General features: G+C 44.8%; 1 protein-coding gene across 1 annotated transcript in view; it reads left to right on the plus strand.

Annotated features, from left to right (window-relative positions):
- The first annotated feature begins 3179 nt into the window (after window positions 1–3179).
- LOC147640134 (putative prolyl 4-hydroxylase 6) overlaps window positions 3180–24935 on the plus strand; it is a 35606-nt gene continuing 13850 nt past the window's right edge. The window contains exons 1-3 of the mRNA XM_086777602.1: window positions 3180–3717; window positions 4024–4173; window positions 4326–4439. Of these exons, the coding sequence (XP_086633728.1) occupies window positions 4076–4173; window positions 4326–4439 (212 nt within the window). The 5' untranslated portion in view covers window positions 3180–3717; window positions 4024–4075. The remainder of the gene's footprint in view (window positions 3718–4023; window positions 4174–4325; window positions 4440–24935) is intronic.

Here is a 24935-nt window from a genome sequence, read left to right on the forward strand (position 1 = left end):
CCATATTCACTTGTTATCTCATCTACATGTTCTACACCATTTGCTGGCTGATATTGCCATTGTAAAAGCCTCTTGGTACATAACATGATGTTTATTGTCTGATGTCTCTCTCTCTCCTTTGCTCTTCCTCTCTCCTATGTTTTTCTTCCACATTGTGCAACTTTATCATGGCATCCCTCGCTTCGATGCTGACATCCACATCTCATTCCCTCATCTATACTGAACTTGGGATTTTTTGTCGGAAGAGGAGGCCTACGTTTCCTTACATCTACAAAAGTAGTAGCAGGAGGCTGCATTTTTGCGTCTTCACACAAGTGGCTACGTTTTTCGCATCTTCTGGTGGCTGTGTTTTACTGCTGTGTTTCCATCCAGGTGGCTGTGTTTTCAGATATGTGGTTGCGTTTTCCCCTAGGTGCTGTGTTTTCAACATTACAGCTTCCCTTGGTGAGTGTCAGCATTTTTCTCCCCTTAGTGGTCTTCTTCGAGTGTGGAGCGCCCCCAACTAGTGGCATCTTCAGCGTGCCTCTTCTTTGATGGATCTACCTACTTCATGGGTGCTTTTCGGCAAGATTTGTGGACTTGTTTGCTGCACTCCTCGCCTCCATCTGGCAAAAAAACATTAAAGAAAAAAATATTAGCTAGTGTAGGATAAACTTTTCGTGGAAAAAAAGAAGGAAAACAACAAAACCTTATAGAACTCATTTGGTGGATCAATATTTGAGGCGAAAGGGGTTTGAACAGGCTTGTAGACAACAAATCAAAAAATTATGTATTGTCTACCAGTACCTATGACTCGAAAATCTAACCTATTAGGCTTTTCATAGTCTAGAAACATTACACAGATAGGACGATGTCACTACTACTCTTCTAGAAAGTAGGTTCATTTAGGCAAGAATTGCAAGACCAAAGGTACAGCCCAAGCCAAGACCAAGTTTTCAAAGATATGCAATGATCATATACAGGATGATGACTCCGATACTTCTAGTGTCCCCAAGGCTGCAAAAGCTAGGGAGGACCTGGATGGTCAACTTCTATAGTTATACAAATAGTTCTCGTCCATGTGCTTCCAGCCAAAGGAGGCTTGTGGGTGGAATAGGGGACTGTTAGTAGCTTCATTTTTGGTGCATGGCATCCGTGAGTCGGAGTTCCAAGTATTAAAAATATATCGCAAGACAAGTTCATTTTTAAGCTATAGATTGGATGTGTTCCATGTCTATTGCTTAGTGTAGCAGATATTATGGACTGGATGTGTTTGATGTTTTTGGGACATGATATGTTCACACTCCATTGTTGGGGGATAATGGGCACGGTGTGTTAAGCAGCTCATCATTTTATTCTTGGAGTTCATTGCCCACTTGTGTGAGAATTTGGAGTCAAGCAAAGTTCCTAGCTATTCAGGGTGGCATTTTATCTCGAGGAGTCAGGTTGGCATGTGCTCTTTCCGAGCTGTATCTAATACTGTGCAATACTTGAGTGTCCATGTTTTCATCTTCACCGACTTATCTTCTTCAGACTTTGCACACTATGAGTTGCACAGGGGTGTTAGAAATTGTGCATCTCAGTGTATTTGGGGAAATGCCTATTTATGGGTTTTATCCAATTTTTTCTTCCTTTTTAGTTGGTCGTGGGGGGCAGTCGACGAGCTCCCTTGCATCACTAGAAAAGGGACCCTCCCATATTCACTTGTTATCTCATCTAACCTATTCATAGGCACATGTTCTACACCATTTGCTGGCTGATATTGCCATTGTTAAAGCCTCTTGCTACATAACATGATGTTCATTGTCTGATGTTTCTCTCTCTCCTTTGCTCTCCCTCTCTCTCATGTTTTACTTCCGCATTGTGCAACTTTATCAAGATATATATGATGATTCAAAGTTTGAAAATAAAAGATAACTAAGAAGACTTGCATTTAGTTTTCAATTTGAGTTTTCAAGTCGATACACTTGAGTTGTGAAGATATAGATTGCAATGGTTGACTATAATGAGTTCCTTGACTCAATCACCAATAACCTTGTGCTATGATATCGTGTAGGAGAACTTCGGAGGAGGGAATGGTACTCATAGCCTAGTGAAAAGTGAAAATGGAGAGTTAGACTATCCAAAACCACATACGCTCACAAATGAGTAGGTAGAGAAACATAAAACAAGCACAAGGAAATTTGACAAATGAGAGAGAGAGAGAGAGAGAGAGAGAGAGAGAGAGAGAGAGAGAGAGAGAGAGAGAGAGAGAGAGAGAGAGAGAGAGAGTCGTAACATTAATTACATAATTCTTGACTAAAATCCCCTCCAATCTCCAATTCTTCAAAATTAATTCCATCTATTCTATGATATCTCAATCATACCTATCATTGACACGACACATGCCTTTATTTTCCACTAATCTATGATATCTCATACCTATCATTGACACGACACATGCCTTTATTTTCCACTAATCTAGGGTGGATTAAAACAAATACTTATATTCATAATTTAAAGTTTAGGATACCTAAAAAACTTGATTAAAATGAGATCAACAATGGCACACTAATCAACACAAAGTAATCATGCTCTTTCATTAATCCAAGAGACAAAGTACTATTCACAAAATCCAAGAGAGCCTTCTAGACCTACATAAGATCTATTCACCCATGATAAGGATAGAGTTACACGATGAAAAAAAAAGATTCTTTCCTATTATATATAGGAGGGATGCCAAAGTGTAGATATTGTACATATTAAAGCTAAGTGCAAGGTCAATTGTGAGCTCTTGTTACAATCTAATGGTCTAAATATAACTCAAGTTATGTGGTGCTCATGGACAGATTCACAACCCCTTGAAAGGATAGCTGATGCTATGTTTATGTGTATAGGTGAGGCATGCTCTCAATTGTTCCAAGGAGGTCATGTTAATGTTATTCCTAATCTAGTGGTTATGCTAGAGTTTGTCTTTAGGTTACAGGGTAGAGTGTATTGGAAGGTCTTACTAAGATGGAAAAAATGTGTGTATGTGTCTGTTTTGCATTGCGAGGAAAAGGCTTTTCAACCCTTGTGTAAAAAAGATCGTTGCTTTGTAAATAGTTTTTTTCAAGAAACACTAGGGCCCTAAGACCACACTCTGACCGCAAACTTGTTGCAAGTACCATCTCGACCACAACGTATCGCTCTTGTTATGCCCACACAAAATGGGAACCAGCAAACTTGTTGCAAGTACCATCTCGACCACAACGTATCGCTCTTGTTATGCCCACACAAAATGGGAACCAATGAAAAAAACAAGAAGAAGAAGGGCACGTGTGAATGTTGCCAACTCTTGGCAGTCAACACGAGAAAGTCGGGGATCAAAAGACCCAAAAACTGTGAGCGCCCACAGGTTGTGCAGAGGAAAGATTTTAAGATTTTATTTTAGAGCTGTGTTTTAAGATTTTATTTTAGAGCTGTGCAGAAGGCCTCATCAGATCAACCATCTCTAGACGCTCTCTGCCTCTGTCTCTCTCTCTCTCTCTCTCTGTCTTTCGGCTGCATTAGTAGCGACTGCAGAAAACTGGGCATATTTAATTTCCATTTTGGGATAGGTTCATTGGGCAAACTGGGTGGTTTAGGGTTTTAGGCCTTGCTTTCCCCAAATTTGCCATCTTGCCTCACCCTTCCTCATTTGGAGAATCTGAACGTTCTTCTTCCTGGTCCAGCCCCAACAGTCAGAAAAAGGAACTCAAAATAAGTGCATCGCTGTTGGTAACGCACTAATCTCAGAGCTTCACTTTTAAATTGATGGTTTTTGTGTGTGTGTGTGTGTGTTTTTTTTTTCTCCGTTTTTCAATCCTGGAGAGCATTCTGCGCTCTCTCTCTCTCTCTCTCTCTCTCACACACACACACACACACACACACGCACACGTGTGCGCGCGCACACATATGTGTATCTATATGCGTGTGCACATATCTGTGTGCGTATGTGTCTCTCTCTCTTTACACACACACAAAACAAACGCATATAATCTTTCAGTTTTTCTTTTAATTTTCTTTTATTTTTTAATATTTCAGTGCCCAACTGAAATTTACAGAAGCAACTACATTCTGGGCTATCAATCATCACATGGCGTTCGTGGCCATGCTTTTGTTGTGTTGGATGGCTTCAGGGAGCGTAATCCGGGCATCTTTTGTGGATGATTTGCCTGGCTGGATGGGAGAAATGTGAGTTAAAAAAAAAAAAACCTACAATTTATTCCACCTTTTTTTGGTTGAATTTGAGCCACACTGTAATTTGATAGTTTTGTAGAGAGAGGAGCAAATAATTCAATCATTTGGTGTTGTTTTTATGCAATGATGTTTGTATGGTCTAGCAGTAGCTCTGGCAAATTGCGGACTAAGGTGACGGCACCATCAGACTTGCTACAGAAGGGTAAAGAAGCTTTTGTGGTTGATCCAACCAAGGTGGTACAGATTTCATGGAAACCAAGGTGTGTTCTTAATGGTTTTTTTCCCTCATGATTTCTATCTTTGTGAGGCCAATAGATTAGTCTGTTAATTCAAATTGGACATAAATAACCCTTGCATTGAACGTGTTTCTACTTTAGTATAATTTCTATATATATATATATATATATATATATATATAGAGAGAGAGAGAGAGAGAGAGAGAGAGAGAGAAGAGAGAGAGAGAGAGAGAGAGAGAGAGACTATAATCTATTTGAAGTGCATTTTTGTTCTAGCTAGTTCAATAGATCTATCAAAAATCAAACAACTATTTTTTAGAAACTCAAAGTAATTGAGTTTCATCTTAGTTTTTTTACATGCCCACTTATTAAACAAACAAAGTTTTTCAATCATTTTTTAAATAAAATTAACCCGTATTCAAGGCCCCGTAATCAAGGCTTCTATATATATATATATATATATATATATATATATATATATATATATATATATATATATATATATATATATATATATATATATATACATACATACATGCATACATGTGTGCATATATTATATGTATGCATGTGTGTGACACATACATGAATGCATGTTTGCATTTTCTGTTGATAAAGCTGAATGAGAAATGCTAACTACATTTCATTTGCCATGGAAAGTAATCCTTGCCTTGATTAATGTGCCGAAGAAGTAGTGGGGATGCCATGACTCGACATCTGCCATGTGTGATGGAGTTGTTGATATGAAATTTATTCGTAGACTCTCATGAACTCACCAACCCAATAGTTGACTGGAAAGGTCTGGACCACTCCTGAGCATGGAAGACCTAGATTAGGTGAAACGTGCGAGTATGAGACATCTGGACCGTAGACCACCTTTGTACCTATGTGCTAGGGTTTTCCAGAGATAGAAAGAAGAGCGTGGCAGAATCACACATAGAGCACATAAACAAGAGTCCTAAACTATTGCTTTGTATTATGTGCAAGAAAGAAGTAATACAACGAAAATTCAAGTACAAGATGTGGTTGAGAATGACGACGTCAAATCACAACCCTGTGACCTATTATTCACTCCTAGCTAGCACTTCACCTACAAAGAGACGCTTTGCAAAGTACAACGCTGAGGAAAGCAGATGAATATGACAATTTGGCTACCCACGTGTATATATGCACCAATGCTTCTAGTGGGCGAGCAGTATTGCTGTTAGCCATTTGGGCCCAACTGCCACATCATCAATGCCACACCACATCATCATTGCCACGTGGCAATGTCACATGTCCTATGCGATGTCCGACTGTTCTTGTTGGGTGCTATTTAATGTCCGGCTATGCCATGCTTACTTGTAGGTGTGTCTTGAGCTGCATGGCCTCTTGATGATAAGGCAATGGGCGAGACTCGTCCGTGAACTGATCCTTATCAACCCAGATTGCTTGCTGGATTGGGGAGCCCTTGAACTTGAGGAGATATTGAAGCTGTGTTTGACGAGAATCCCGCTTGTATTAGGGCAAAACAACCTGCTCCAGTACTAAAGTCTAAGACTTGTATTTGTCCGTCATCCACCGACTCAGGTTCATCCTCATCCAACGGAGCACTTAACTTGGGTCCATGATACTCTATAAGATTGCTCAAATGAAACACCGGATGCATTCTCCAATGGCTCGGTAACTCTAGCTTGAAGACATCATCATTGAGCTTCTTGATAATCTTGAATGGGTCTTTCTTCTTTGGAGCTAGTTTGGAAGTAACTTTCCAAAACTGTGTAGGCCTTTGCTTCACGATCTTCAAATAAACCCAATCTCCTTCTTGATGATACTATACCGATGTTGTTTGTCAGCCTCGCGGATTGCGCTTTCCGTATTTCTTCCCGAACTTGTCACAAAGTTGGTCCAAATCTTGAACCACCTGGTTTGCACCATAGTTCCTTAAGGGTTCAGTCTTGAGCTAGGGTTGCTGGTAGCTAGGCTATGGGGACTAGAATTGGAACATCATCATGGCATTTGATTAATAGAGATAAAACGCGAGAGAGAGAGAGAGAGAGAGAGAGAGAGAGAGAGAGAGTGTAAAGTACATGACTCAAATGGTGTGACGTTAGCTTGTATTCTTTCAATGAAGTACATGTATCTTTACAGGTCACAAAGGTTCTCACACAAACACGTAAGTGGGTGTTTACTCCTTTGCTAGAGAAAGTTCACACACGAGCACACATATTTAGGCTTAATAGGCTCACACACATAGAACCATGCTTAGTAGCCTTACACAAACATACTACCACACTTATATGAGTGGGTTATCTCATACTTTGTCAAGGATAAATCTAGGCTCATGGCTCTTGAAACCGGCCTTCAGAAATTTGACGGGTGGTGACACAAACACTCACACACAAAACACTTCAACACCTTTGAGGACCTAGAAAAGGAAAAACAAACAGGGGGAGCTAGAGTGCTCCTGCAAACATTACACGGACACCGATTGGCCCCAAAACGCAATGGCACTCCTTGCGGTATTTCGTTACTTGATCAAATTTGAGTACAAAGTACAACTTGTAGAATCCTCCACCAATAGGATCCCTTATAGTTTCACCTAGGACTTCCAAAAGAGAGCTCTCGTTATTACAGACCAAGGGCCTCTCGAAGCCGTGGGCGTAGACGCCCTGCAGGAGCTCGTCCCGGATACCCATCTCGTTGGAGCAGCTGTACATCTTCACGCCCGGGCTTGTGTCATAGGCCATGCCAACGTTGTCCACCGGCGCCCCGCCACCACCTGAGGCCATCGCTCAGCCTGCACCATCACCACAAGCCATAGCTTCCATAGTTACCACAGAACGGGAACGTTCTAGGAACGTCGGATGCTAGAACGGGAGCGGGAACGGGAACGGGGGCGGATCGGGAACGTCGCGGAACGCCACGTCATATGACATGTCAGCATATGACACAAAAAAATGTAACTTTTTGTATACGGATAGCCAAATATGCTTCATAATATTTGCTCCCCCAAGACATGAACATACATTTCTGCAAGCAAAACTTTTTTTTTGTTTTTTTTGGGAACGTTTCGGGAACGTGCCTTCGCTCGGAACAGCGTTCCGACGTTCTAGGAAGGCGGAACGATGTTCCGTGGTAACTATGATAGCTTCACCTACACCACCACCTAAAGTAGTGCTGGCCATAGCCGAAAGAAGGCAAATAAAACATTGACCCCTGCTCAGCCACACATGTGCGATGCTGTCCCGACACAGTCCGCCTCCTTCCAACCAACTTGTCTTTTGCAGCCGTCGGCTTGTTGCACAATTGTGCGCCTATTCGCCTGTGTGTACTATAGGGCAGACCACCAGCCAAAGAGAGAAGCGCCATGCGCCACACGCCACACGACTCCTGTAGCCAGGCCATGTGAGAGTAAATTCAGGCTGCGATCGCCAAGATGATGCGCCACCCCAGTGCCCACTACACGACTCCACCACCCTTCGCTTTAAATCCAGGATGCGATTCAAATCGCTTTTCTCCAAAAAGCCAAAAGCGAATAACCAAAAACGCATCCTTACAAAAAAAATAATGTTATTATATCATCTAAGGTTTTAAAACCTTATAAACTCAAAATCCTTTTGTCCCCTTTCACACTTGGGCTGGGCCACATGGGTTTCTTTTTCATATCCAAATGGATGCCATTCACACTGTCCATCCTGTGCCCGTGCCCACTTGCTTGTTGTCCAGGGAAAAACACAGGGTTGTAATAGCTCTAGTTGAAAGAATGGGTACTATGATGAGATACCCACTCAGAGATGCTGCAAGAACTGTACAACACTGTATATGGACAGCAAGCATAAAGGAGAGAAAAAGATCACTGCTGAATATCACCAGAAAAGGTAGTACATCATGTGGAGCAGCATGAGGGAGGTCCCGTAGATGCTGCCTATCACTGCAGAAGCTGAAAAATGAGATGATAATGATGCTAAGCCTAGCCACCTTTATATAGGTGGGAGAGGAGCTGGTTGGCTAGTAGCAAATCAGAGGAGCTGGTTGGCTAGTAGCAAATCAGAGGACTGGCCGACAATGCATAAAAAATCTGAAATAATGTCTAAAAATAGGCAAAAAATATGTAGTGCCTAGATGCATATGCAGGGCTTCATGTGGAGCCAGATACAAGCATGAATGTGCATGGGAAAGTCCATCTCATGAATGTGCATGGGAAAGTCCATCTGGGGATGAAATAATTTCCAACACTAGTTGCTCATGTCAATTATGGGATCCCAAGGGTAGAGTACACACAAGATCACTCATGGTAGAAAACAACACACGGAACGACACATAACTTGGACTTTTAAAAACCTTTGAACCAACACAGATATATTTGACATACACATTACAACACACATTCTTGCTCTGTGGCACCACTTTTATCACCACCATCCCATGATACCAACTTGGTCTACTCATTTGGTGGCATAGAGGTTAAATCATTACATATTGCAAATTTTCATCTTATGCTTTGGAAAAATTAAGGTTTCCCAAGAATTAGGGTTTTAAAAAAATTAGGGCTTTTTGAATTTGATGCTATAGGAGGTTGTAGCAACTCTCCAATGCTTGATATATTTCCTCAATTTTGAAAAATGTTGGGGAATTTGAGATTAATGCTTGAGCAAGATTTTCACAAAATCATAAAAAACCCCAAATTTACCTCTGTGATTTGCACTTGATGCTTCTTCTTTGTGTTGATTTGATGCAGTTCAGACTTCCCTTTTCGAGATGTTTGCTGTTGATGTGGGCCGGTACCGGACTGTTATGTTGGTCTTTGGCATCGAGGCTTTAATAAGCCTTATTACTAAGGCTTATAAGCCTTATGTAAAGGCTTTACACAAAGCCTTAATCAAAGGCTTAGTTGGGCAGTAAAAAAATGAAAAAAAGGCGGCAAACTGAGCGCGAACCAGCTAGCATATGGGAGACAACAAATGGCGAGTTCAGCAGACAATTTTAGCAAAGCGAGGTGAACAACAGCGTGTAGATGGTGTGCACAAGCTGCTGCAAGTGGCTGTATGAAGCAAGGTGAACATTAGCATGTAGATGGTGTGCACAGGTTACTGCAAGTGGCTGTATGCATAGAGGTGATTTGCAACTATGTTGGATGGCGGCCAACAAATGGGCAATGTCACCGTTTGGTCCCTTCACTAGTCTTGACCAATGTTTCACACACTAAGCGGAACCAAGGTGTGAACGGGGATTTTCCACAGAAGAAAGCGGGAGCGTTAACTAGCAAAGTTTGGACTGAAAGATGGCTTCTAAGCGAAAGCAGCATGGGATTTTTATCATTAAAGAGACTTATAATATTTATAAGTCGGGTGTGTTCACACATCATTAATGAAGGGCTGGATCTATTATTATTTTGGGCATGAATATGTGGACACAAAGAGGTGCCTAGGAAAAACTTGGGCTACAAGCTAGGAAAAGCACAAAAAGTTAATATTTTTGGACAGAAACTTGGGCATCAAGCCAAGAAAAGCATAAAGTTGATATTTTTGGACAAGTTCAGCTATTTTGGGCTAAAAGGAAAAGCACAGCTATTGTTGAGCTAGTCGACTCTATTAAAACAAGATTTGGGAATGTTTTTGATCATACGCATCCATCCTCAGTCAATTGGAGTCTCTCTCTCTTCTATGCTCGTTGACTGTAGCCTTCTCTCTCTTCTCTCTTGAGTTGGCTGTATAACAGCTTCTGGTGTCGTTTTCTTGTGCTGGCCGTACGATAGGCAGTAGCTTTCATCTCTTTCGATGTGCTGGCCGTACAGATGCTGTTTGTTGGTCGTACAAGATCTAGCCGTATAGAGGCAGTGAGGAGGGCAAGTCGCATGGGTGACGGATTTATTGTAGCTTTGTGGACTTCGGCAAAGCATTTGATACAGTGCCCAGAGCCAGATTGATGAGGCGATTACAGGAGATGGGGGTACTCGCAAAGTTCATATGGGGGATTATGGCTTTATATAGATCAGTTGCAGGACAGGTACGCACCCCAGAGGGGGTCTCTACTTTGGTTCACTCCACTATAGGAGTGAAGCAAGGTTGCCCGTTATCTCCTTCATTGTTTGGTATGTATGTGGATGAGGCTTCTGACTACATTGAGAGATTGGGGGACAGAGGAGCCCAGCTAGCAGGTACATGGATCCCACTATTGTTATATGCTGATGATATTGTGTTGATCTCTGACTCCCCTGAGGGTATGCAGCGTCATCTGGATGCTTTACATGAGTTTGCACATGATAGTGGATTGTCTGTCAACCTTGGCAAAACCAAGGTTATGGTGTTTAACACCACGCCACAGTGGGTTAGGCGATCAGCTTCCACATTTACATATGGGCAAGAGATTGTGGAGTATACAGATGCATATACATATCTTGGGGTAGTATTCAGTGGGCCAGTGTTTTCGATGAGGAGAGCAGCAGAGACTAGATTGACTAGAGCACATGCAGCCCTGGGTGGTTTGGAGAGGATGTGTTCGCAGGTTCAGTTTCAGGAACCTCGAACGAAACTTCGGCTTTTTGACACTCTAGTGACATCAGCTATGCTTTATTGAGTGCAGATATGGGGACCTTCAGTGGGCCATCACAGCGCAGGCGGGTGGAGAGGTATGGAGAGGCCTTTGGTATCTATGATTGCTAGGATTATTAGAGCCAAGGCCGTGGTACCTCATGAGATTATTCGAGCAGAGCTGGCGGCTGCCCCTCTGGTGATTGAGGCTCTTATGAGATCAGTCTCCTACATACATGGCTTGTGGGATCTCCCCCGAGACAGATATGCATGCCTCGCCCTGGAGTCCTCCCGACAGTTAGCTTTACGGGGAGACACGGCTTGTTGGTATGGACAGATGACATCTTGGTTCCAGGCACATGGTTTTAGCATGGACAGATTGCCTCCCTTCCAGTATTCTCTGGAGGCACCCTCTCTCACTCTCACACGGACAGATTACCAGACTTATCCGTCAGGATTTAGTTCAGTTGGACATTAGGAGGACATGGATACAGCCGACTGAGGAGTTGGGCACGAAGATGGCTTTCTACAGAGAGCATTTTCTTCAGCTCACAGCAGATGGTTTTGTGATCAGACCCAGTTACATGGATGTACACTTGTCTCATGCAGTACGATGTGCTATTGGTCAGATTCGCACATCCTCACACCAGCTTGAGATTGAGATTGGCCGATATAGAGGTATACCAGCTGAGGCCAGGATATGCCGAGTATGCCATGCGGAGCCAGAGACAGAGCTGCATTATATATGCCATTGTACTGCATACTATGAGATACGTGGTCGTTTCCACTGTTTATTCAGAGAGGGTTTTGGACCACTTTCCAGAGTCATGGGGTACCAGGACCAGAGGTGTTTGGGATTGTTCTTGCTTGAGCTGCGGAGACACCCGACTGTCTTCTCCTCCATGCAGCCGACTTGTACCTACAGTTCAGCTCACGTGCATCCTCCACGCAGCCAACTTGTACCTGTAGTTCAGCCCATGTGCAGTCCAACCGCGTGGAGTTCAGGCTATCAGATGACAGAGAAAGACCTAGAAGCTCCCTCCTTGAGAATCCAGCAGTCGCCTCCCCAAAAAGCACATGCTCATCAAGAGATAGGCGCCTCTATTCTGCCCGCCAGCCCCTCTTCTTCAGAAAAGCACACACGTGGCCCCAAAATAGCATAAGGGCCACGTTTTCTTTCATGAAGGGCATTATAATGATTTTTAAAGGTTTTTGAAACCTTTTAAGTTAAAATCTTTTTGCCCCCTTCACACTTGGGGTTTTCCACACATGGGCTTCCATTTTCACTCCAACCTGATGCCATTCACTGTGTCCACCATGTCCCCGTGCACACGTGCATATTGTCCAGAGAAAAACACAGGGTCGTGACACCTCCCATGTAGAGTACTCTGGGCCTGAGACTGTGGCTGTGCCTCCTCCAAGTCTGTCCTCTGTTGCCTCTATCATGTTGAAGCCTCCCCCCCATGAACCAAAAGTCAACTTGAGGAAGGGCCTGATAAGATTGTGCTCCAGAATATGGCTCTACCTGCTGGAGCGTTTGGGGCATAGACGTTGAGGAAGCCCACGCAATCCTCTCCAATCGCAACGGTGACCCATTGTGCTCGCCCAGAGACTATGATACCTGAGCTTATCACTGCTGGTAAGAGCTCCTCACTGATAGAAATGCAAACTCCTCCCTGCGTCACCAAGGGAGACCAAAAAGTGTGGCTCTTGCCATGTAAAATCTTCCTGCGGTGGCGGGTATGCCCGTCAGAGAGGTGGTGCTCCTGGAGGAAGAGAATGCCAATGGATCCCCCAACTGTAGCTCTGTGAAGCTCGCCTCTTATTGAAGCCATGTTGCCACCGTGCAAAGAAGGCCTGGGCCGTACGCAGTGCAACGGGGCTCAGTTGCATGACTTGATATGACGCTGCTGGCGAGTCGAACTCCACGCCCCAGAGGATGAATGTCTATGATCTTTGCAGGCCCACGATGAGGTTCGCTTGCAAAAGATCTTTGAGTTGTCTGGGGGCTGGGCGGCTACCAGCAATCTTGCATACCAGAGTGGATGCCTCTAATGATGCAACAGTCATAGCGAGAAGCTGAAGGTCCGCTTCAGAAAATGATCAACATGTAATGGCGGTCTCGGTCTGGGTTGACGGAGCGGCTGTCATGGAGTCCTCCGGAGGGTGAAGACCAAAAAAAGCCAAGACTTGCCGATAGGAGAAAGCCCCTAGTACTGAGAAGACCACCTGAAGACGATGAAGGAGGCGAAACAGAGGAGAGGTGTCACATGCACTTTGCATTGTAGTGTATGGTGACAAGATGGCTCATCATCAGTGCATCATTGTACAGCAGTAGGACCCTTTAGGATATGATATTGTCGTATGCTGTGGCCCCATTGTAATCCTCAGTCCAAGATATGTCAAGCACGAGCTACGTAGGTCATAACATCAATAGCATTATTCCATTCCATATCATCATTGAAGCATAAGCGATTCAGCCCTCAAGCCTTGGGAGCATCATCGCTTGGAGCATATAGGCATTCATCATCAACAAAACGCATCATGAGCATTCAGCCAAGGAGAAAGGGCTTCAGTCCCTTGCGTTTTCAGCCTTCAGCAGTTTTCAGCATACATCCACTTCATCGTTTTCTCCAGCCATCAGGGTGAAGGTAAACGCAGCATATATACTCATTCATATTCACAGCCTAGAACAGTCCCAAAACAGCCCATCTCTCAGCCACAGTTTGCAGCCTTCCTACAGCCTCTCGGAAGAGTGCATTGGCCTTGAGATTGGACATCATTGGTGCCTCTACAGCCATGTACAGTTCAGTCTGACACTTGGTCTTTTGAAGGTCTTGTGTTTGGCTTATCTACAGTCCCAAGCCAGTCATACAGTCATTCTCTTCAAAGTAATAAAAGCAAATACTCCTAGCAATAGGAGGGGGCCCTTTAGTGGGTGATTTGGGACCCAATAAGGTGCATAGATCTCTCTCTCTCTCTCTCTCTCTCTCTCTCTCTTTCATCTCTTAAAGTGTGAAGTGATAAAGTGGATTTCTAAAGACTCGCGAAACTCAAGATAAAGAAGGCGGTGTGAGACTCTGTGTGACAGGATTCTACATCTACGCATAATTCTACTGCATGTTACATTGGTATCAGATTCAGCTTGTCCACACAACCGCATCTTAGCATGAGAGCATCCTTGGATGGTTATACCTCGCTCCGGCACGACCACCGACTTTAGTAGCATGTTTACAGAGGAGAGTACACATCAGCAGGAAGACGTCTCCCTCGAAGGAGACCATGCTCTTCCTCCAATAGCAGATACCATAGCTCTACTCCGAGCACAAAACCAGCTTCTCATGGAGCGTCTCCAACTCTTGGAGGCAACCGCAACAAAACCCACTCCACCAGCTACCCATGACTTCATCTTCCTCTTCTTTCAGATGGAACAACAAAGATGAGAGGATGAGGCGAGACGGCGAGAAGAAAAAGCTGAAACAGAAGCAAGAAAACAAAAAGAAAAAATAGACAGTGTCACGTGCACGCCCGTGCCTTGGCTAATCCTGTGCAAGAACTATGTTAATCCCTGACTAATCAGTAGTTCAGTCATTCTTCAGTGTAGCAGCAGCAGTAGAATAAGCATCAGCATCAGTAGTATTACCATCATCAGCATGATCATCATCAGCATCATCAATAGCATTATCATCACATCATCATCGGCATGGGACAGCATGGAAGCCTGTTGACTGGCAGCTAGGTTGTTACATGTGGAAGATCTAAGATGCTTCTTTCAGCCCTAAACACCATCTAGAACATGCTGATGCAAAAACGCAAACAGAAGGGAGAGTAGAGAGAGAGAGAGTTAGCTGGAAATTCAGTATTTCATATGGTACAAAAAGGTACATCTATCTTGCAGCCATAGGCTGCCTTCCATGAAAAGGTAAATCACTTAAACAAAACCCTAATTCTATGACCCAGCCAACAAGGGGCTGAATGCCAAAAACGATGAGCAACTATGTCTATTTATAGGCCTTGTGGTGACCATGTGAACTGGCCGACTGGTCGGCCAGCTCTTGGACATAAATAAAATATATGCTGTAGCCGATTGGTCCCTCTTTTGTGTACTAACCGACATCACCCATGTCCTCCACTGGTCCAACCCCCCTTTTATCTGAGTATTGCTCTCTACAGCAGTTGTCTTCATTTTCGCTGTGCATTCTGACATGGTATCAGAGCCCCAGGTGGCTTGAAGCTTGGAGACAGTGGGATGTCGAGGGTTTGTTGATTGAGGTGCTGATTGGAGACTGTTTGGGCTGTATGGGACTTGGAGATCAGGTACAACGCGGCCATCACCGTTGGACAGCCACCTTGCATTCTATTTGCAACCTCTTCTTCTTCTTTTTTCCCACCCACCCTCCCTTCACAAGACCTTGTGAACCCTTGAGATTGCAGATTTGCTTGAGATGGCTGAGAAGCACGTGAAGATCCCGACACTCCCCACGTTCCCGGTGGACCGATAGTTGGACGGGAATAACTACGGCATATGGAAGGTAATGATAGAATCTGTTTTGGAGTCCTATGACTTGGCTGATTTCATTGTTGTTGGGGTTCCACAGTCGGAGTTGGAAGAAGGGAAGTTACCCTCTATTCGGAAGGAACGGGAGGCAAAGGCACAGTTATGGGATCATGTGAATGCTCGAGTCCGTTCTTTCATCTTCCTCAATTGCACACCATAGGTGATCAATTACATAAAGCATATGACACTTGCCAGAGGGATTTGGCAGCATTTGGCTTCTCTCTACAACAGGGTATCACCCATGAAGAGAATCTCCTTGGAAGTTCAGATGCAGGTGATGAATCCTACAAAGTCGTCGACGATGCGGGAACACATCAACAAGCTGCAGGCTCTTTAGCAGGAAGTTCTCGAGGCAGGAAAAGAGATATTGATAGAGGATATGGCCATAACGTTGTTGTCACATTTGCCCTCTCAGTACTCAGTCTTCTACTCCTATTTGATCACCAGTGGTAGGCTCAGCACCATCAAATGGGAGGAGCTGGTGCCCATGGTCTTGGACCAGGAAGAGCGATACACGAACCCTCCATAGGGTGGAGGTTCTGAGGCCTTGACTGGCCAACGGTCGAAAGGCCGTAATAACAACAACAACAACAACAACAAGGGCAAAGGGAAGTCTTCATCGAAGAAGTCTTTCAGATCGAGAGAAATTGAAGGCCGAGAGAACCTGTAGTGATTGTGGCGAGAGGCCACTATTGGAGGAAGTGTCCCAAGCGGATTGGGAAGAGTGTTAATTCTTCAGCTTCAACTGCAAAGACTCCAGCTTTTGTGCACTTGGAGATGTTGGACACTGATGCTTCATCTTCTTCGAGCGAGGAGGTAGTTGGCTTCACCGCCAAGGATACTCGGGAATGGATTCTTGATAGTGGTGCTTCCAGGCACATGACTTCTTCTCGTGACTTTTGTCAGGATCTCAAAAACGGTAGTCAGGTCGCATTTTCATTGGCGACAATTCCACCATACCGATTCACAGTGAGGGTCGAATGGAGATCATTCCCGATGGCAGAGGGGGGAAGCATTCTTCTCGTGTTCTTTACGTCCCCGCACTTGGTTTTCATCTGTTGTCAGTGCATGAGGTGTGCAAGACTGGCTTCTGGGTGGAGTTTGAGGAGCATTCTGTTGCTCTACGTGACCGCAAGACTAGCTAGATTGTTTGGGAAGGCGGCGTGGAGAATGGTATATACAAACTCTCCGCACTCTCCTCTTTGACAGGTTCTCAGATTGGTGATTTGTGGCACTTTCGGTTTGGCCACTTGAACGTGGATGTGTTGCGGCGAGCTTTCCAGGACCAGATGGTGGTTTGCTTGCTAGATGTTGGCAGCAGGCAAGGACGCTGTAGTTCTTGCATTTGTGGTAAGCAGCACAGGGAATCTTGTCCGAAGCAGGCTTCCAGGCGGGCTTCGAAACCTTTGGAGTTAGTACACACTGACTTGTGTGGCCCTATGCAGACAGCATCCTTGGGAGGTTCTTTGTACTTTATGCTGCTTGTTGATGATTGTAGCAGATTCACATGGGTTTATTTTCTCTCACAGAAGGACCAAGCTTTTGCTCGGTTCAAGGAGTGGCATATGATGGTGGAGAAAGTGTCTGGCTTGCAGATAAAGACTCTTAGGACTGACAAAGGAGGAGGATTTTCTTCCAATGCTTTCGTGCGGGTTTGTGCGGAACATGGCATCAAGTGGGAGCTGTCAGTTGGCGAGGACGATGGTGGAGCATCGTGATCTTCCTCGTCCACTTTGGGGAGAGGCTATGGCTACGGTTGTCCATATCCTCCAACTGTAACGCGCGGAAGCTCTGGGTAGTCGTCTTTCAGCCCTAAACACTCTTGAAGACCTCCTGATGCAAAAACGCACCATGATGCAAAAACGCAGGTAGAGAGAGAGTAGAGAGAGAGAGTGAGAAGTGCTGGAATTTCAGTATATACTATGTACAAAAAAGGTACAAATCTGTACAGCCATGGGCTGCCCTCTTGAAAAGGTGATAAACCCTAATTCTGGCCCCCTATGGGACCCTCCTACTGACTCACACCCCTAGTGGGTGGAATGAGTAAAACCTAGAGCAAGAGGGGCTATTTATAGCCCCTTGGAGTTCATGAGGAACTGGCCGACTGCTGGTCGGCCAGTTAATATATCATTAAAATTCATTTATTGCAGCCGACTGTGGTATCTACATCTTCCTTGATGCGCCTTGCTTGCCTGGTTCAGCCGACAGCTTCTGTAGGTTCTTCTCCAAGCCTTGCTCCATGTCCACCTTCTACTGGTTCCTAGTCTTTATCTGCTTGCCTCTTCTGGATCTAGCCCTGGAAATGTCCATGGCATCTGTGATGCACATGACATCCCCCTCTGCTAAACTTGATGACGGGAATCCAACCTGCTCTTGGATGACTGTCATCATCCCAATCCTGTTCCGAAGTCCCTCTGTCATCATCCATCCCTGGCAAACTTTTTCTCTGAAAATCCGATCTGTTCTCCAAACCACTCTGTCTCTGATGAAGATCTATGCATCTGGTCTTCCTCTAGTCCACAATCCATTCCTGCCCTGACTCTGAACACCGTCTTGGTCTTCGTTCCTGGAACTGAGTCTGGCACTCTCACATCACCCTTGGAGGATCAACCTCCCTTGGGACCGTTCCCTTAGAACCCATCTGGCTCACGGAACTGACATCCCCATCTGGCACTGTGGAACACCACCAACAAACCTCCTGGGAGTTCTTCCCGCTTCTGTGCTCCCGCCTTGGGCTTCAAATCCGTGTACTTTCCTGTACCTTGGACCTGTACACCATCATATGGGACTGAATCAGTGTTTAGCTTTGCTGAGCCTGATGCTCTGATACCAATGTAACGCGCGGAAGCTCTGGGTAGTCGTCTTTCAGCCCTAAACACTCTTGAAGACCTCCTGATGCAAAAACGCACCATGATGCAAAAACGCAGGTAGAGAGAGAGTAGAGAGAGAGAGTGAGAAGTGCTGGAATTTCAGTATATACTATGTACAAAAAAGGTACAAATCTGTACAGCCATGGGCTGCCCTCTTGAAAAGGTGATAAACCCTAATTCTGGCCCCCTATGGGACCCTCCTACTGACTCACACCCCTAGTGGGTGGAATGAGTAAAACCTAGAGCAAGAGGGGCTATTTATAGCCCCTTGGAGTTCATGAGGAACTGGCCGACTGCTGGTCGGCCAGTTAATATATCATTAAAATTCATTTATTGCAGCCGACTGTGGTATCTACATCTTCCTTGATGCGCCTTGCTTGCCTGGTTCAGCCGACAGCTTCTGTAGGTTCTTCTCCAAGCCTTGCTCCATGTCCACCTTCTACTGGTTCCTAGTCTTTATCTGCTTGCCTCTTCTGGATCTAGCCCTGGAAATGTCCATGGCATCTGTGATGCACATGACACCAACGTTCTCCAACGACTTCAGTACTGAACATGACTCCCTTTGAGGCGTATTTTGGCAGGAAACCAAATGTCTCCCATTTCCGTGTGTTTGGGAGTGATGCATATGTTCACATTCCAAAGAAGCAGAGGGGGAAGCTCGACTCAAAGTCCCAAAAGCTTGTCTTTGTGGGATATAACTCTCTTTCCAAGGGATACAGGTTGTATGATCCAGAGAGGAACGAAGTTGTCGTCAGTAGGGATGTGGTTTTTGATGAGCATGTTCCGGTTTCCACTGTTGATGAGCCTCCACTTCTTGGAGACGCAGATGATTCTGATGATGATTCCCAATCGATTGTTCCAACTGGACAGCCTCAGTCAGTTGAGGAGGTTGAGGCCGTAGCTGGAGATGAGCCCCCACAGGCAGCAGGAGGCTTTGGGTTCTGTTCGAGTACCCAGGTGGTTGGTAGACACCCTTCGGGAGTTAGGTGTTACGGAGCTTCCCTCCGAATGGACCACAGAGGATGAACCTCGAAGATCGCATAGAGTTCGTGATAAAAGTCATTCAGCGGAGCTTTTACAGGTAAACTACGCTTTGATGTCTCGTATCATGCGGCCCACTTCTACCAAGGAAGCCCTTGCACAGGATACTTGGAGGAAAGCCATGCAGGTGGAACTGGATGCCATTGAGAAGAATAACACTTGGGAGTTGGTTTCGAGGCCGTTGAAACGGTCTGTCTTTGGTGTCAAGTGGGTCTTTAAGACCAAGTATACGTCTGATGGGTCGGTGGACAAACACAAAGCCAGACCGGTGGCTAAGGGTTATGCTCAGCGGCTTGGCATCGACTATGAGGATACCTTTGCACCGACAACAAGGATGACCACGATTCGGACCGTTCTTGTTGTAACTCGCGGCGGTGGTGCCCGGGGGACTAGGGCCTTTTACACACTTGTTGATACCATCAATGCATATTAAAACACTTAAACATGGCCACAGCCTTAACACATATCCATCATCTTTTTGCATAAAACATAAAAGCTGGACAAAACATCCACAAATGCTGAAAATGGAGCTTGCACACGTGACACCGCATAGAGGCCGGAATGGGCCGACCCCCCCCCCCTTGGAGTATTTTATTACCCAAGGAGAATAATATCATGTACAAGCTTTGAGGGCCTTACTCTCCCCATGGGAGATGCCGGATTATCCATATACAAATGCCATAACACAGCCCAACACGAGGCAACCAAGCCGGAACATAGGCTGTAGAAACGCCGAGCCAACAATATAATCCATATACCTCCGTGTCGGTATTGATTCTTCCCCAAAAACCACGGGTCTTCATGCAATAGAAAGGGTACAGCAAGTACAACTCTCCATTCAGCCGGTACAGCAGGTACAATGGTTGGTACGGCCGGTACAATGGTTGGTACAGCAAGTATAGAAGCTGGTACAGCCAATACAAGGGCTGGTACAGCAGGTACAGTGGCTGGTACAGCCGATACAGCAAGTACAGTAAGTACAGAAGCTGGTACAGTCGGTACAATGGGTGGTACAGCAAGTACAGAAGCTGGTACAGCCAATACAAGGGCTGGTACAGCTGGTACGGTGGCTGGTACAGCAGGTACGGTGGCCTTGCCTTCAGTATTTCTTCGCGATGGAAGCCTCCAAAACAGTCCCCAACAGCCGGTATTCTTCATGGGCAGCCTTCAAGTGAGAGAGAAAGAGAGTAGTCATCATTAGGGCAGCCTTCAACGGTGGTAGAGGCTAGTGTGCAGCAAGAGAGCCTCCATTAATGAAGAGAGAGGGCTCCAATTTATAGATTTGGGCCTCCCATGAGCTAAAATGGCAAGAGAAGGCTACAATGACAAGTGGAGAGCCACACAATAGCTGAAGGGACAAGTGTGAGGCCACTTGTCTCACTTTGATCCACTTTCTAACAAGTGTCAGGCCACTTGTCTCACTTTGGTCCACCTCCTTGCCACATGTCCCAATCTAAGAGATGGGTCCTTCCATAAACTTTATCTCTAAAAATATCCCAACTGGTAGACATTCTGTCATAGGCACTTTGCCAACTCTTGGTATCCGCTCAATTCCAGATGTAATGACACGAACAAAATTTCCATCGGAGTCGGGCCAAAAATAGCAACTCTCCTAAATTTTAGGAGTGTGGTCCTTTGTATTCTAGGATAATATCCCATTCCCAAAGCTTGCACTTTCCAAATATTTAGGCATCCTGGAGTCCACCAGACCCCTTTCATACTGGGAAATGTCCAGGCTGGTGACATCCTCCCCAACTTCTTAAAAGTTGTCCGCAACTTTAAGCTTCAAGCCATATATTCAAGATATAATCATGTCCCATTAAGTGGGCGAGACAAGACAGTCTCAAAAATCCAATATAACTGAAGAATCCATGTCCCAAAGAAATGGGCGAGACTAAATAAGTCTCCATAATACCAATATCAAAATCATGTCCCAAGATAAATGGGCGAGATAAACAACAGTCCCATAAGTCCAGATATCATAATGATGTCCCAAGTAAATGGGCGAGACAAATCATTCCCATAAGTCCAGATATCATAATCCATGTCCCAAGTAAATGGGCGAGACAAAACAGTCCCATAAGTCCAGATATCATAATCCATGTCCCAAGTAAATGGGCGAGCCAAAACAGTCCCATAAGTCTAAATATCATAATCCATGTCCCAAGTGCTGGGTAGCTTACCATTTGTCTTCTCCCATCAGAGCGTTATCACACTGTCATGTTGCACTACAGCACTACTCCCTCCTCTCACCTTAAATCACTCGCACACCCTCACTAGCATGCATTAGAGAGAATATTAGAGAGAGGTTTAGCAAGAGGGAAAGCTAAATTGCACAATGGGAGAGTGTACTTACATTATGGGAGTCCCATAAGTCGAGATATCATAATCCATGTCCCAAGTAAATGGGCGAGACAAAATAAGTCTCCTATCATCATTCTTGTACTTGAAAATATTCCGCCTGCCATCATAACACACCATGTGTGCATGGCCGGAATCCACACGGGCACCGCCCGAAAGTCCACAAATGTCCTGTCATGTCCTTGGACTCATATGCATCCACTCATATGATCCATACACATGCCCAGGTATAATACATACATGTATCCGCATGTTTCTAGGCCTGACACGCATCCGCATGTCCCTAGAATATAGGGGTTTGTGACATTCCCCCCCGGCTCGCAGGCATAGATAACCTGGTGTTGCATAAGCATTTCTGTTACACATAGTTTATAGGCATTTTGGCCACCAATAGTTTGTAGGCATTTCGGCCCCACCAACTCACACTACCCTCTCAAGTGCCCATGTTCCCTTCCATCTGCTCTCTATTGTTCCACCCACACATGGTAGAAACAATCAGGACAAGAGAACACTACACAGGGTATGTTGTGCTTGTCACTACCCTTTGAAGTGCCCATGTTCCCTTCCATCTGCTCTCTATTGTTCCATCCTCACATGGTAGAAACAATCTTCAAGAGAGCACGTAGGACAAGAGAACACTACACAGGGTATGTGAATCATGAGTTTCATAAGTCCAATGCATCCCAAATAAAGGGAGCCAAAAAGAATAATCCATCCCAGTAAAAGGGAGTCATAAACATAATCCATAAACCTGAGGATGGATCCAAATCCCTAGAAAAGAAGTCCAGGAATCCATAGACTTGTATACCATAATCCTTGTATACCATAACTCTTACCACATACTCCGTGCTAACCACACACCTTGGAGTAGAGGTGGACTTTATCCATAAAAGCATCATATCCATGAGATATCCAAAGATTTCTTCTCTATAAACTCAGACAGATTCGTCCATAGAAATTGCTTGTGAAGCCCAATATCTATATAAATCTCGTCCAAGAAAGAAATCTCCATAGATATAATCCATTCCAATAAAGGGAGCCATAAACAATGTTTCCCTGAAATCATCTCAAGGCAAACAACACCACCTTTCTCCTTGCATAGCTATTCAAGGGTTAGTGCATCAAAAACACTTCACAGTAAATAGCAAAAGCACCAACTTTGCAAACTCAAAGTATACTTAGCTTTTTCTTTGCCAGGTTGGTCATGAAGCCAAAACAAATATCTCGTCACCATATCCTTAACATATCCTGAGATATATCTCCATATAGCTTGCCTGTAAGCTTGATAATATAATCCACAATATCCATATGGAAAGAGTGCTAAACGTGTGCACATAAAGCCAACTCCATACTTCCAAGATAAAATTTTGTGAATTCATAAATCCTTAGATCAACAAGCTGTCCACTGCTCATGCTCTTGCTTCATAAGCTCTGAAGTGGCTGGCCATGCTTAATAGCAATGATGGTAAGTGTGGTCCCCATTGGAGATCTTTTCTCTTCCTTATTGATAGAAGGAAGCCTCTGCTTCCAAGAAAGCCTATGCTCTGATACCAATGTAACTCGCGGCGGTGGTGCCCGGGGGACTAGGGCCTTTTACACACTTGTTGATACCATCAATGCATATTAAAACACTTAAACATGGCCACAGCCTTAACACATATCCATCATCTTTTTGCATAAAACATAAAAGCTGGACAAAACATCCACAAATGCTGAAAATGGAGCTTGCACACGTGACACCGCATAGAGGCCGGAATGGGCCGACCCCCCCCTTGGAGTATTTTATTACCCAAGGAGAATAATATCATGTACAAGCTTTGAGGGCCTTATCTCCCCATGGGAGATGCCGGATTATCCATATACAAATGCCATAACACAGCCCAACACGAGGCAACCAAGCCGGAGCATAGGCTGTAGAAATGCCGAGCCAACAATATAATCCATATACCTCCGTGTCGGTACTGATTCTTCCCCAAAAACCACGGGTCTTCATGCAATAGAAAGGGTACAGCAGGTACAACTCTCCATTCAGCCAGTACAGCAGGTACAATGGTTGGTACGGCCGGTATAATGGTTGGTACAGCAAGTATAGAAGCTGGTACAGCCAATACAAGGGTTGGTACAGCAGGTACAGTGGCTGGTACAACTGATACAGCAAGTACAGCAAGTACAGACAGCCGGTACAATGGGTGGTACAGCAAGTACAGAAGCTAGTGCAGCCAATACAAGGGCTGGTACAGCCGGTACGGTGGCTGGTACAGCAGGTACGGTGGCCTTGCCTTCAGTATTTCTTCGCGATGGAAGCCTCCAAAACAGTCCCCAACAGCCGGTATTCTTCATGGGCAGCCTTCAAGTGAGAGAGAAAGAGAGTAGTCATCATTAGGGCAGCCTTCAATGGTGGTAGAGGCTAGTGTGCAGCAAGAGAGCCTCCATTACTGAAGAGAGAGGGCTCCAATTTATAGATTTGGGCCTCCCATGAGCTAAAATGGCAAGAGAAGGCTACAATGACAAGTGGAGAGCCACACAATAGCTGAAGTGACAAGTGTGAGGCCACTTGTCTCACTTTGATCCACTTTCTAACAAGTGTCAGGCCACTTGTCTCACTTTGGTCCACCTCCTTGCCACATGTCCCAATCTAAGAGATGGGTCCTTCCATAAACTTTATCTCTAAAAATATCCCAACTGGTAGACATTCTGTCATAGGCACTTTGCCAACTCTTGGTATCTGCTCAATTCCAGATGTAATGACGCGAACAAAATTTCCATCGTCGGGCCAAAAATAGCAACTCTCCTAAATTTTAGGAGTGGTCCTTTGTATTCTAGGATAATCCCCCATTCCCAAAGCTTGTACTTTCCAAATATTTAGACATCCTGGAGTCCACCAGACCCCTTTCATACTGGGAAATGTCCAGGCTGGTGACACTTGCCCTTGCTTCTTCTTAGCGGTGGCCCGTATTTCGGATGGATGTTAAATCTGTGTTCCTTAATGGTGACCTGCAGGAGGAGGTGTATGTTGAGCAGCCTCGAGGCTTTGAGGTTCCAGGATCAAAGGGGATGGTTTACAGGTTGCGGAAGGCCTTGTATGGTCTTAAACAGGCTCCCAGGACTTGAATTCAGAAGATTGATTCCTTCTTTTACTGGATTTCAGAGATCGGTTGCAGATCCCAACCTATATCTC

This window comes from Cibotium barometz, chromosome 3 (genome assembly GCF_041138505.1).
Source record: "Cibotium barometz isolate CiBa-2024 chromosome 3, ASM4113850v1, whole genome shotgun sequence".
Taxonomy (NCBI): domain Eukaryota; kingdom Viridiplantae; phylum Streptophyta; class Polypodiopsida; order Cyatheales; family Cibotiaceae; genus Cibotium; species Cibotium barometz.